Source organism: Frankliniella occidentalis, unplaced genomic scaffold, assembly GCF_000697945.3.
Source record: "Frankliniella occidentalis isolate FOCC.00 unplaced genomic scaffold, Focc_3.1 Scaffold25, whole genome shotgun sequence".
Lineage (NCBI taxonomy): Eukaryota > Metazoa > Arthropoda > Insecta > Thysanoptera > Thripidae > Frankliniella > Frankliniella occidentalis.
The window spans coordinates 74,786-86,979 of record NW_026267155.1 but is presented as its reverse complement, the minus strand read 5'-3'; the positions used below and the strand labels follow the sequence as shown (position 1 = coordinate 86,979).

The following is a 12,194-nucleotide window of genomic DNA, read 5'->3' as shown; positions in this document are numbered from 1 at the left end:
TTTTTTTTTTTTTTTTTTTTTCCTCCTTTTTAACTGCCGACGCCAGGACTGGCGTATGTTTGGCGCAGGATGTTCGGCGAAGCCAACGATGGCAGGAATAACCACCGATGGAATACAGATACGGTAAAACGCCACACGAGGCGGCGATTTACAGGTTACGGTTGATGTCGCACGAGGCGACAGTCGGGTTACGGAGTGGGACAAAAGTCCTGGACAACCGTCACGGCTGACAGACCGGACGGAAGTCTTAGAATTTGTTTTGGCTTGCATAAAGACCTTGACGCTCCAGACACCAAGCCTGCCTTCAGCTGCGCAAGAGTCGGGTCCCTCTTGACGTGCTCGGGGAGGTCGTTCCACAAGTCCTGCATCGCCGTCGACAGCCCCGTCGACCTAAACGCACAGAAGTGTTAACACGACCGGCAAAGAAGTGATCGGCGCCAACGAGCACCTTGGACACCTTCTGGAGCGGTACTCACGGGGAGGGTGTGTACCTGGAGGGCAGCTCATCGTCGAGGTCGTCCGCCCTGTTCCTGGTGCGGGCGCGCGGTCTCGATATCAACTCATCGGTAGACGCCTGCTTTCCCCACATCACAGGGGGGAGCGGAGCTACACCCAGAGAGAACGAGAAACAGGCGGATGTCAGTCCCACGCCGTCTTTTTAAATGTTTGTTTTTACAAAAAATCAAACTTAGCAAAGTAAACATTTGGTTCGACGTAGTTCATTCATGCCCAGATTTCAGCGTGCCCCCTCTCATAAAGAGAACTCAATTGGCAATAATGACATTTGCACCGAGGCAGGGCTGTTGGCCGCGTCAAACGCACAATCAATAACATTTACAGGCGTACCTACGAGCAAGAAGCTGGCCACTGAGCAAGTTACGAGAAAGAAGGTCTCGTCACATGAGGAATAGTCCATGCATCTATCTGTGCATCTTTCACGCATGTGAGACAGACAACACGCTGCAGTCCCCCCCCCCCTCTCGCAGATACATTTGCACAAGAGTTTGGTACACCCACATCCCAGAGGAAAAATAGAGACAGTCTTGGGGACTGTATAAAAATTCGCCCGAATCAACTTGATTCGGACGTAAGAAACGTTGAGACTTACCCGACAACTGTTCTGGGGCGGCGTGGTTTCACTAAAACTTTTCCTAATCCACACGATTTCAGTCAAATAAAAACACTTCTCCTTTGGTGTATGGTGGGGGCGTGCGGGGCTCTCTTCAGATGAGGCAGAAATAAGAACAGCGTATTGAACACGAAATAAACACACGGCTCTCGCTCGCCCCTCCTCGACGACGACCGGTTGGGGCAGGCTGGGGATGTCTGAGATCGGCGTGGACGGTGGCTGCCTGGCTACTGGAGCAGCTGGCGATTGGAGCGCTGTCGGTGACAACTTGAGGAAATGGTCCGAAAATGTTTCGAACGCACTACTACTAGCAGTTGTTTTCAGCTGGCTGCGCTGCTAGTTACTGTATGTAATTTTAGTTTCCATTGAAAGGTATTCTACGAATTTTAAAAGAGCGGCGTAAATTCCGTGCGGGTGAGTGTAGGGGCGCAACTCAAATATACAAAAATATAAATCAATAAAATAGGTCAGTAATTTTATTATTTCTTGGGTTGACACGGGGGTGCGGGGGACGGGGTGTGGGGGCGTTTTTGAAGGGGTGTCCAGCTGGCATTTGGTCTGGCGGGTAGGGGCAAAGCGAGTGTGTGTTCACATGCCCCACGCCGCCAACAGACTGTCGTAGTACGAGTCACTGGAGGAGGGGGCTAGGCAGCGCCCGCGAGGCATCGGTGCTTCCACGGGGTCGTCGGTGACCTCGCGGATGAGGTGGTGACGGGGGCGCCCGTCGCGGGCTGACGGCGGGAGGATGGCGTCGTCCTCCGGGGTGACGGGGGGTGCCCTGGAGCTGAGCGATGGCGGTGGGGGCGGACACGGTGTCTCTGGGGGTGGGAGGTTAGCGTGAGCGGGCGTGGCCAGGTTCAGGAGGGCGATGGCCTCGAGCAGCACGAGGGAGCGACTTACCTTCCGCACGCTCGTAGCCGTACAGCCGCCGCAGCAGGCTGAGCTTGCTCATGCGCTCCTTCTCCTGCGGGGAGAGCTTCCTCTTGGTCGCCGCGGCGGCGGGCCTCGACCTGGCCGGCGGGGAAGTCCGGACGACGCCGCCGCGCTGGACCTGCGCCCTGGACCTGCCCCGGATCCTGGCCAGGCCGGTGCCGCGGGCCGGGCAGCGCTCGGGGTCGAACAGGCCGACGCGGCACGGCCGCCAGGGGTTGTTCTCGACGCGCTTGTAGCTGGAGAACAGCAGGCAGCACACGGAGCGCGGCCGGCAGCAGGGCCGGGGCGCGCCGCCGGCGGGGGCCGTGGCGACCCTCACGACGCCGAGGGCCTCGCCTGCGGCCGCGCGGGCCGCGGAGCTGCACAGCACGAGGCGGCCGCAGCAGCCCCGGCAGACGTCCACGACGGGCCGCCGGGTGAACACCTTGTACACCACGACGGGCAGGGGCGTGTTGGTGTCCGCGGCCAGCCTGCAGGCACGCCGTCAGCAGGGTGTCGACAGGCCAGCGCATGCTACAGGCGGAGTGAGCAAGTACCTGAACCGGACCACGATGTCGCTGGCCGCGTCCGCGAGCAGCGCCTCCCGGGGGTTGACGCTCTGCAGCGCGGCCCTGGCGCTCGACGCGGACAGGTGCGCGACCACGACGCGCAGGTGCAGGAACACGTGGCGGAACACGTGCGCACGCCAGGCGGACTGCAGCACGCGCGCCGCCCACTGCTCGGCGGGGAGGCCCGCGCGGCCCTCGCAGCCCGCACCCCTGTACCGCCGCAGGCCCTGGATGTTGGCGCGCAGCAGCTGGCAGCAGCCGCCCATCTTGACGTCGTCCGCCGCGCGCAGCCGCGCGCGGGCCTTCCGGTGCTCGGCGCGGCCCCGGGCGGCTCCGGGCCCCGGCGCCGACCCTACCCGCTCCCGGGCGGCGTCGCCGTCACCCCCGGCCCCGGCCTCCCCCGCGACGACGACGCCCGGGTGGAGCGCGAGGTCCGTGAGGAAGCGGTCATGGTCCAGGTTGAGGACGGAGAACACGGCCTCGTCGGCGTCCTCGCCGGCCAGGCACGTCCACAGCTCCTCCGCCGTGGAGCGCGTCGTCGCCGAGGTCATACCACCGCGGGCCTACAGGGGGGAGAAGGGCCTCGGGTCCACCACATCGAACGCGACGCGGCAGCTCGTTGCCGGGCGGTCCCCGCCAGAGGGAAGACCAGCCCCGCGTACCTGGTCGGGGCCGCTGGTCACGGTCGAGCAGGTGGCCTTATCGTAGAGGCGTGCCCGCGGCCGGCTGACACTGCGGCCGCCGTGTCACGAGGACGCGCGCACGCCCGCGGAGCTGCATTCCCCCCTGCATTCCCTGCCGCCCGCGCCCGGGCCGCGCGCGCGCCTTGAGCCCCGAAGTGTTTGTGGACGTGGCGCCCCGCTGGCCGCCCGCGTGCTGCAGGGCCTTCGCGCTCAGGACCGTCTCCTGCTCGTGCGCCGGCCGACGTCGGTCACCTGTACGACAACGGCCCGCCCCGAGCGAAGAGGGAGGATTAGACGTACTCGCGGGGCCTGGCTTGGCGCTAGCAGACGACATTCTTGTTGACGTTGTTTGACAGACGTGGCCACTTCCGTTTCCGGCCACGTAAAATATGGCTGCCCACCGATGAGCTACCAAAGTTGTTTTGATTTTGAGCAGTAAAAGCGGCCGTGTACATAATTTGTTGAGAGTCGAGAGATTTAGATAATTTTAGACAATGAAAATGTCGTGTTATAAGCTCTTTGTATTTTTCGTAGTAATAGTATGCTCCGTCATTTCCTCTGGAGCCGTAGAATTAACCTTCGAATTGCCGGACAACGCAAGAGAGTGTTTTTATGAAGAAATTGCAAAGAATGTTTCTGCTACTTTAGAGTTTCAGGTGTGTATTTAACTGCCAATGAAATACTGACCCTATCTCAGATTGCTCTATTTCACTTTTAACCATAAATTTTGTAAAGCATTAAAACTAATAAACATAACCTCAACTATTTTAAAGTCATCTGTCAGTATTCTTCATACTATGTTGTATCCTGACTGTGCTTAAAATTGTCCCATTCATTTATTCATTCCTTTCATTATTATATGAATCCCCACCGTATTTTTAATTTACTAGGAAGTGTTGAAATTTCCTTTGCCACAGCTTACTGTTTTGTGTCTCCAAATGTTGACATATGATGGTAATTATTTTGATTATTTTTTATTCTTTTTCTTTCGCCGCAGGTGGTGACTGGTGGGCAATATGATGTCGATGTTACTTTAGAATCCCCCACCAAAGAGGTAATCTACAGACAAGTGAAACAGCAGTATGACAGCCATAGATTTACTGCGGAGGTTGAAGGAGTTTATGCTGCTTGTTTCTCCAACGAATTCTCCACATTCTCCCACAAGTTAGTTTATGTCGATTTCCAAGTTGGAGATGAAAGGCCATTGCTTCCTGGGATGGGTGATCACGCTACTGTGATGACGCAGGTATGTACTTCCGTAGGTTCTCTATATGCTGATTAGAATCTCATTAACATCAACAATTTTACTTGGAATTTTTCTATTGACCAGATGGAGTCGTCTATCACGGAAGTCCATGAGAGCCTGAAGAAAGTCTTAGATTATCAGACACATCATCGACTTCAAGAAGCACAGGGACGCAAGAGAGCTGAAGATCTGAATGAAAGAGTACTGTGGTGGTCACTACTAGAAACTGTGGCTATTTGCACTATTGCCATTTTTCAGGTGGTAATTCTTAGGAACTTCTTCTCAGAAAGGAAACCATCAGTGATGTACAATAAAATGTGATTGAACTGTTAGATTTAAAATGGAAATCTGTTAGCCCAATTTTACTTATTGCTTTGCTGAGTTATTGGTTTTGCTGAACATTTAACTTGAATTTCAAAAATTATTTCTTAGTATGTACTTGTGTATTTCTCTTAGTCTTAGTCCTGGTCTAAACAAATTTTTTTTTGTAGCATAATCTTTTTAACAATCTTCCAAACAATCCCATGTTATTGTTAACATGAAATTAAAAGGTTCTATTATTATTAATATGAAAGACTTTCTCAAAGTATCATTGATACAGTGTTTCGTCTTTTCAGATAAATATTCATTTCTTTTTTTTTATGACCAACTCAGCATAGCATTAAAAATCAATCAATTACCTAATTTCATTGGACTGCACACTCAGTTGGAAGACTGACTTAAAGGGAAATAATTAATTAGATATTGTTGATTTTTGTTTACATGAAGTAGGGTGGATGTTGAATGAAAGTGGCTTTTATTGGATTTCAAAGTGTTCGCCTCCAGTGTCATCATGTGTTAAAAGTATTATTTTTTTTCTTTGTTAATTTTTCTTGTTCCACTTATGAGGTTGTGCAATTGTAGTAATCCACTTTGTTGATGGGTGATTGCGTCCCCATCTCTCTGTGACTGACTTCTCATTGTTTCTGTTGCATCAAATTTATCACCTTTCTTTAGCCCGTGGTACTGAACCTGTGCGCGTTAACTTAATTCACTTTAACTATGCAGTTGTCAATTCTTTGTACTTGTATGTACCAATATGTACTGAGAGTGGTTTTAAACCATTGTCATTCAATTTCATGTAATCTATCTAAAGTAGCCTTCTTAAAGTGAACTGCAAGGCTCAGCACTCACATTATCTGACGTTGAATCTTTATTTTCAACCTATTCATCAAGTTCTATTTCTTCATCATGTCAGTCTGAATAAAAAACAGTAATAAGACCAATTTTCTTGACAGTATTTGTTTGTATTTGAATACTTTGCAAGTACACCTCGACTTACTTTCTCACTCGTAGTACTTATATTACATTCCTAATGTGTCACACAAGACTAGTATCCTTCCCTAAAAAAAAAAAAAAGGACAACCACCGGCACCACATTCTTGGACAAGATTCTTACAGCTAGATGGGGGAAGTTACTAGCTAAGCAATTTCTACACTTCTGGCATAGGAAGAGATGAAAAAGTAGTAGTCCATGTAGGAGAGAGGTAGGCAGGGGAGGGAGGGGGGGAAAACAATTAATGAAGGAGGAAAATAAAATTAATTTGTTTGAACTTTTGAAAATTATGAAGGGAATGTTCAATATCTCCCCTTTGCTGCAGTACGCAGCAGTACGTTCATGATGTGACGTCAGAGAATACACCTATTCTCCCCGGTGCCCCAGGTCCTTGTTGTCAACTAGAAGCAGAAGTGCCGAGCCCAGTAATCTGGTGTTGGATGTTTTGTCCCATCAAAAAGCCATAGTTTTTGATATGCCTTCGGATTGGTGATTGTGAAAAAACACACTCCCGTCCAAAAGTAAGTATTCCGTTCCTTTGCCGGTGACTTCATAAGTGATGGTGCCAGTAGTTTTGGCATATGTCAAAGTTATCAGGTGAAATGTAACCTTCAATTCAAACTCAAAGTAGCTGTAATAAGTTATCTTTCGTTATTAACGATCTCCTGGGACCTTTTTCTCCCCAGCTTTTCTTTCACTATGTTATCTTTTACTTTTTCAAAATGTCACCCTAAAGCAATGCCATTCTGAATTGATGTTCTTAACAGTAATTTTATAGTCAGCACATTTTTACTCATAGATTTGAGATAAATCTAATAATCGTTTGCTTCCAGTTTGTCATGGATATTGTAAACAAATTCCGCTCAACTGTGAGCAGTACAGTTTCAAGTCTCTCTGGAGTACTCCCCGGGAACCCCGTCACTCGGGAATATGAAGTTACCAATCATATTGCAAGCGCTGGTCCAGGTAAACTAAGATTACCATATCTCGAATCTGTCTGTTTTCCTCTACTACTCAAAAAGTAACAATTTTAACTGTGATTTTTTTTTTTATTGCAGGTTTGCTGTGGAAAATATACCAAGGTTACAAGAAATCAACCAAACAAGAAGCTGCTATATTTGTGTTTGAAAAGCGACACCTTGAAAAATTTCCAAAAGCAGAAAGAGATTTAATTTTAGAAACTCTCAAGAGAGGTATTGCCCAGTTGACCAGACTTAGACACCCTCAAATTCTTACTGTCCAACATTCCATGGAGGAGTCCAGGTAGTTAATATGTCAACATCATTTCTTTTTTAACCACTGATCTATAACTCAAAACTATATCTGCTGTATGTTTTAGGGAGAGCCTTGCATTTGCTACTGAACCAGTTTTTGCGAGCTTAGCAAATCTTATGGGGAAAACAGAGAATATGCCAACCCCGCCTCCTAAATATCTTAACAACTTCAAACTTTATGACCTAGAAATAAAATATGGTCTCCTTCAGGTTAGCCTCTGAAATGAAAGAGGATTTTAACTCCGGTAACTTTTATTGCTTAATCTGTAAATGCTTTTTTGTTGTGTTTGTTTTTCATTAGGTTGGAGAAGGATTAGCTTTCCTGCATAATGATGTTAAACTTCTACATCGCAACATCTGCCTGGAATCAATTGTTGTTAACCATCAAGGGGCATGGAAAATATTTGGCTTTGATTTTTGCGTTCTCAACCAAGAGCAGTCAGATGGACGAGTAAGTTTTCTTTTCCGTCACATTTATAGATATTTTCATATTAGGGTTGTTGGCACTCGTTCAATTTAAATTTCTTTGTTACGTGATGGCTTTAGGTGTAATGATTTTCATCCATCCATCTCTCAATACTTCTACGTTTTGCAGTAATTTCTTGTGGCTCCTCTTCTTCATCGGTGTTTTCATTATCATTATCATCTTTCTGTTCAGTCCTCGTTTCTACTTTCTTTTTCTCTTCTTGTATTTGATTGTTAGAATTTACTTGAATTTCCTCTTTTCTTGCTGTTTCTTTTATCTAAAAGTTATATTTTAAAAAATTAATAGATTTTTGACTTATTACCTATTTTTATTTGAAATTTTCATTACAAAATTTGTTTTGTACTTACTTACTTTTCCATTTGCTTTTCGTTTTAAATGATTCCTCTGATTTGATTTTCTTGAAGTCTTCATTCCTTTCTTATACTGCATTTTTGTTGCCACAGAAGAATGAGGACTTCTCTTACGTTTTTCTAGGTATAAGGGAACATTCCCTTTTGGGAAGTAGTTTCTGTCGGTAAAACGATCTCTCTCTTGTGGTGTCATCTTGCGCCATGTTATCCCTGCTCTTTTAGCTATCGTTGTCACAGGTGCCTGACCACGATGCTCATTGTAATACCATATGTAAAAGTTGATGTAAGCATTTCTGCCCATCCTAGTTTTGAGAAAGCTTTGTCAAAAAGTCAAAAAGCAAACTTTAAATTGTCTATCATTTACAGCACCTTCATTGTTGTGATCTTTTCCCTCTCCCTCGTCTCCTTTATTGTGGCCAACTGTAACAATGTGTTGCTATGTGATACTCATACTTTGTCTAAGTCCTTTGGATTTTGCTTGCAGCCACATTGGCCCTTTACAGAATATGAGCAGTATTCTCATCCAACATCACAACCAGACTTGGACTTTTTGGCTCCAGAGTGTGGGTTGACTTTGACTCACTCACCAGCAAGTGACATGTTCTCCTTGGGCATGACCATTTATGCCATTCATAATGAAGGGCAACCTTGGTATACTTGTAACGGTGACTATCAGACCTACAAAAGGAATGTTCAAACTGTAAGAAGTGCACTGGTTTTCTTAATGATCTAACTTATATATACAATTATTACATATTATTTTAATGAATTACTTTGGAATTTGGTGTTGTAGATGAAGCAGGTACCTGCATCCAAGCTCCTATGTGTAGCAGAGGGGCTCCGAGATATTGTCAAATTGATGCTAAATAGCACACCTGAAGTGAGAGCTGATGCCCACCAGTTTATTAAGGTAAATTACTCATATGTACCTGCATATATGATTTGTTTTATACCCCAAACCTTCCATAACATCTTTGTCAATATTCTCTCTACTTTTGTTAATAGATAAGCTACTTTGAAGATGTGGGAGTCAAGACTTTGAATTACCTGGACTCTCTATTTCAATGGGACAATTTGCAAAAGTCTCAATTTTACAAAGGACTACCAGAGGTGATAAATAAACTACCCCATCGGGTTTGTTTGAATAGGTACTTTCTTATTTTGTGCTAGGATATTCTCTTTGTATGCACCATCAAACCACTTAAAGTTAAGATATATAATTTTTTATTAATATTTTAGGATACTACCTTGCCTTAGCAAGGAATTTGTGAACCCTACTATGGTCCCATTTGTACTGCCAAATGTATTACTTATGGCAGAAAAGTGTTCAAAAGAAGAATTTTGTCAAAAAGTTCTTCCAGGTCTTAAGCCTGTAATGAAAATTCAAGAACCAATTCAGGTAATTTCTCATCTTATTGTTTTGTCTCCTTAGTCATGAACATTATGTTTCTATATTACTGTCATTGCCATTTAATTTGTTGATCGCTAAAGCCTTTTATGTATCTATTTCCAGGTTCTCCTTATCTTTATGCAAAAGATGGAGTTACTTTTGCAACTGACTCCTGCTGATGAGGTGAAGAGCGATGTACTTCCCATGTTATACCGTGCTTTGGAGTCTGATGCACAGCAGATTCAGGAGCTTTGTCTCAGTGTTCTTCCCACTTTTGCAAGTATGCTTGACTATCCAGCCATGAAGAATGCACTCCTGCCACGAATAAAGCGGCTGTGCATTAATACTTCATATTTATCCGTAAGTGTTTGTTTGAGTATCTCCCTACCTGCACATCTGCCTTTAAGACGTATTAAAATTCGTTTTCTGTTTGATTGCAGGTCCGTGTAAATTGCCTTGTCTGCCTTGGAAAGTTACTTGAGCACCTGGACAAATGGCTAGTGCTGGATGAGGTTCTTCCGTTCTTACCGCAGATACCCTCAAGAGAACCTGCTGTTCTCATGGGAATTCTCGGTATTCAAAAGACACTGAATAATTTATTTTAACTATTAATATTTTGTTTTCGATATGTATATCAATTTCATTTCTTTTGTTTAAGGAATATACAAGCTTGCTCTTACACACAAAAAGCTTGGAATCACCAAGGAGGTGATGGCAACAAAAATCATTCCATTTCTTATGCCTCTGTGTATAGAGAATGGTTTGACTCTTGCTCAATTTAATGCCCTTGTCACGCTGGTGAAAGAGATGGTTGCAAGAGTTGAGTCTGAACATAGAACAAAAATTGAACAACTCAATTCAATTCAGCAACAAACAAAGTAATAAATATTTTATTTTCTAAATTTACATTAATGTATTTGCTTAGGGTAATCATGTATATTTGTATCATGTTTTGTTTTAGTTCTGTCCAGCCAAACATGGCACAGGCTATGGGTTCTCAGTTGATTGCTGCTCCACAACCCAAAACAGAATTGGATCAAATGTTTTCTAATTTGGGCCTGGATGATTTTACTTCTCTCAACAATTCCACAACCAATCAATTGCCTAAATCAAATACTTCAGGGTCAATATCTAGCCTTCACAATAGTAACTCTTCTGGCTCACTCAGCATACAAGATAAGCAGAGGTAAGAGCTTACTTTAAACATCAAACATAAAGCAAAAAAACTTTTACATTACAGTTTTCTTATCCTTTACAGAATTGCAAGTCAACAGGAAGCGCAAATGAGATTACAGACTCAAACACCAATCCTTCCAGCGTCTGCCCCAACTGTCAGCAAACCGCCAGTGAAAGATTTGACATCAACACTTATGGAAAGTCAATTAAAGCAGATGAAATTACCAACTCAATCGTGGTCACAACCAAAATCAGCAACTTCTCCTACAAGCGCAAGCAATGCCTTCAGTGCATTTCAGAGTACACCTGCTCTCCCTTGGGGCGCGCCTTCCAATGCCCCAAATCCCATGCATGCTGGAAATCAGTGGTCTGCTATGTCAAATATGGTGTCAAATAATAACATGGCTTCTGGCTTTTCTAGTCCTCCCTTGTCTAGTATAACTTCACCAACTGCTGGTGTCAACAACGGTTGGTCTATGGCTGCCTCTAGTCCAAGACCTGCTGCTCCACTTGGTAGTGGCATGATGAGCAGTATGATGTCCCCACAGCAAATGTCCATTCCAAACTCATTTACCCAGTCAGGTACCTCAGCTAAACCTTTATCAGCTTCAGAAATTAATGACTTACTCAATTAAGGTTGAGTTTTATGGGGAAAAAAATCACTCTCTTTGGCCATATTGTGTATATGCCTCCTGCTTGATATGCCTGTCTGGGTGCTTTAACATTGAATTGGGAATCTTGTTTGTTTAAGGCTTGTTAAAATGTACGACATCTTATTATTTCTAAATCAGTTTCTCTTAATAGTCCTTGATTATTTTTTTTAATGTAAAGTGTTCGTCTTGCTTGAGAGAGAAACCTAGTTATCAATTACAAATTCTATTATCTCATCAGAATACTATCAACTTCTCAAGATCTGCTTGCTGCAGCCTGCATACTGAATGTAGAAGGTTATATTCATATGGTATGTGTATGTGAAAGACTGGCTAGATTATTACCATAGAAATGATTTTGCATTTATGGTATTTTGTTCAAAGTTACAACTTGTGCCCAACCTAGAATCCATTGGTTGTGCAGAATGAAAGCATGCCACTCTATAACTACTTAATTATTAAAACAATAGAGACAAATGCACTGGTTATTTTTGAGGGCTAGACAAATTATTGTTGTGAAATTCCATATTTATAAATCCATTCCTTTGAATGAGGTCGTACTCTTCCTTATATCTGGAGTCAGGTTTTGCCTGACTGTGTGGACTATATAAAGAATTTAAGATGTGACACATTGTTACATTTGTATTGCTGTGCATGTCTATGAAATGTGACATAAGATATCATTCCTTAGATTCAATAAGGGTTTAATACCTTTCTTGTACTGTTTAAATATTTAAATCATGTTATCAGCTTATCATCAGCAAAGTATTATACGGTATGTACCTAACTTAACTTAACCTTTGTATATGTGATTCTGGATCTAAGTCACTATGAGCTTAATGCTTATTATTATTAGGTGTGAATTCATATTTTTAGCATTGAATTTGGGATACCAAAGCTAGGAGTCACTATGTAATGCAAATTCATGTTTTCATGCAAATTACCATATTAATTTTATTATCATTGTATTTCCGTCCATATCACACTTTCATAGTCCCAAAACGTAACAATTG

The 12,194-nt window shown here is 44.3% G+C and overlaps 5 protein-coding genes across 5 annotated transcripts in view; 2 read left to right on the top strand and 3 right to left on the bottom strand.

Annotated features, from left to right (window-relative positions):
• The window catches only part of LOC113216853 (uncharacterized), a 9,019-nt gene extending 7,640 nt beyond the window's left edge, over positions 1-1,379 (bottom strand). The window contains exons 1-3 of the mRNA XM_052265282.1: positions 1,109-1,379; positions 492-606; positions 277-390 (exon numbers count right to left, since the gene is read on the bottom strand). Of these exons, the coding sequence (XP_052121242.1) occupies positions 277-390; positions 492-589 (212 nt within the window). The 5' untranslated portion in view covers positions 590-606; positions 1,109-1,379. The remainder of the gene's footprint in view (positions 1-276; positions 391-491; positions 607-1,108) is intronic.
• A 208-nt stretch (positions 1,380-1,587) lies between these two features.
• On the bottom strand, positions 1,588-3,595 carry LOC113213704 (uncharacterized). Its single transcript, XM_026432840.2, has 3 exons — positions 2,599-3,595; positions 2,030-2,532; positions 1,588-1,947 (listed from the first exon to the last, which is right to left on the bottom strand). Exons 1-3 carry the CDS (start codon positions 3,159-3,161, stop codon positions 1,718-1,720), a joined length of 1,296 nt encoding a protein of 431 aa, XP_026288625.2. The 5' UTR covers positions 3,162-3,595; the 3' UTR covers positions 1,588-1,717.
• Positions 3,596-3,600: 5 nt separating this feature from the next.
• Positions 3,601-5,804, top strand: LOC113213716 (transmembrane emp24 domain-containing protein 3). Its single transcript, XM_026432854.2, has 3 exons — positions 3,601-3,949; positions 4,291-4,539; positions 4,624-5,804. Exons 1-3 carry the CDS (start codon positions 3,788-3,790, stop codon positions 4,858-4,860), a joined length of 648 nt encoding a protein of 215 aa, XP_026288639.1. The 5' UTR covers positions 3,601-3,787; the 3' UTR covers positions 4,861-5,804.
• Positions 5,805-6,185: 381 nt separating this feature from the next.
• On the top strand, positions 6,186-12,188 carry LOC113213715 (SCY1-like protein 2). Its single transcript, XM_026432853.2, has 14 exons — positions 6,186-6,375; positions 6,688-6,820; positions 6,913-7,117; positions 7,194-7,338; positions 7,430-7,579; positions 8,450-8,665; positions 8,759-8,875; positions 8,971-9,113; positions 9,205-9,364; positions 9,479-9,715; positions 9,796-9,928; positions 10,014-10,233; positions 10,317-10,541; positions 10,614-12,188. Exons 2-14 carry the CDS (start codon positions 6,694-6,696, stop codon positions 11,164-11,166), a joined length of 2,631 nt encoding a protein of 876 aa, XP_026288638.1. The 5' UTR covers positions 6,186-6,375; positions 6,688-6,693; the 3' UTR covers positions 11,167-12,188.
• On the bottom strand, positions 7,573-8,422 carry LOC113213717 (uncharacterized). The gene is made up of 2 exons (XM_026432855.2): positions 7,967-8,422; positions 7,573-7,871 (listed from the first exon to the last, which is right to left on the bottom strand). Exons 1-2 carry the CDS (start codon positions 8,264-8,266, stop codon positions 7,671-7,673), a joined length of 501 nt encoding a protein of 166 aa, XP_026288640.1. The 5' UTR covers positions 8,267-8,422; the 3' UTR covers positions 7,573-7,670.
• Positions 12,189-12,194: the final 6 nt, after the last annotated feature.

Excerpts from the sequence above, each read along its gene's own strand:
- LOC113213704 (XM_026432840.2), bottom strand. The coding sequence starts at position 3,161 with ATGACCTCGGCGACGACGCGCTCCACGGCGGAGGAGCTGTGGACGTGC. Across the intron at positions 2,533-2,598 it reads GACATCGTGGTCCGGTTCAG|GCTGGCCGCGGACACCAACA; the intron begins GTACTTGCTCAC and ends GCGTGCCTGCAG. Across the intron at positions 1,948-2,029 it reads CGGCTACGAGCGTGCGGAAG|AGACACCGTGTCCGCCCCCA; the intron begins GTAAGTCGCTCC and ends TCCCACCCCCAG.
- LOC113213716 (XM_026432854.2), top strand. The coding sequence starts at position 3,788 with ATGAAAATGTCGTGTTATAAGCTCTTTGTATTTTTCGTAGTAATAGTA. Across the intron at positions 3,950-4,290 it reads CTGCTACTTTAGAGTTTCAG|GTGGTGACTGGTGGGCAATA; the intron begins GTGTGTATTTAA and ends CTTTCGCCGCAG. Across the intron at positions 4,540-4,623 it reads ACGCTACTGTGATGACGCAG|ATGGAGTCGTCTATCACGGA; the intron begins GTATGTACTTCC and ends TCTATTGACCAG.
- LOC113213715 (XM_026432853.2), top strand. The coding sequence starts at position 6,694 with ATGGATATTGTAAACAAATTCCGCTCAACTGTGAGCAGTACAGTTTCA. Across the intron at positions 8,876-8,970 it reads ATGCCCACCAGTTTATTAAG|ATAAGCTACTTTGAAGATGT; the intron begins GTAAATTACTCA and ends TTTTGTTAATAG. Across the intron at positions 9,365-9,478 it reads AAATTCAAGAACCAATTCAG|GTTCTCCTTATCTTTATGCA; the intron begins GTAATTTCTCAT and ends ATCTATTTCCAG.
- LOC113213717 (XM_026432855.2), bottom strand. The coding sequence starts at position 8,266 with ATGGGCAGAAATGCTTACATCAACTTTTACATATGGTATTACAATGAG. Across the intron at positions 7,872-7,966 it reads AACGAAAAGCAAATGGAAAA|ATAAAAGAAACAGCAAGAAA; the intron begins GTAAGTAAGTAC and ends TATAACTTTTAG.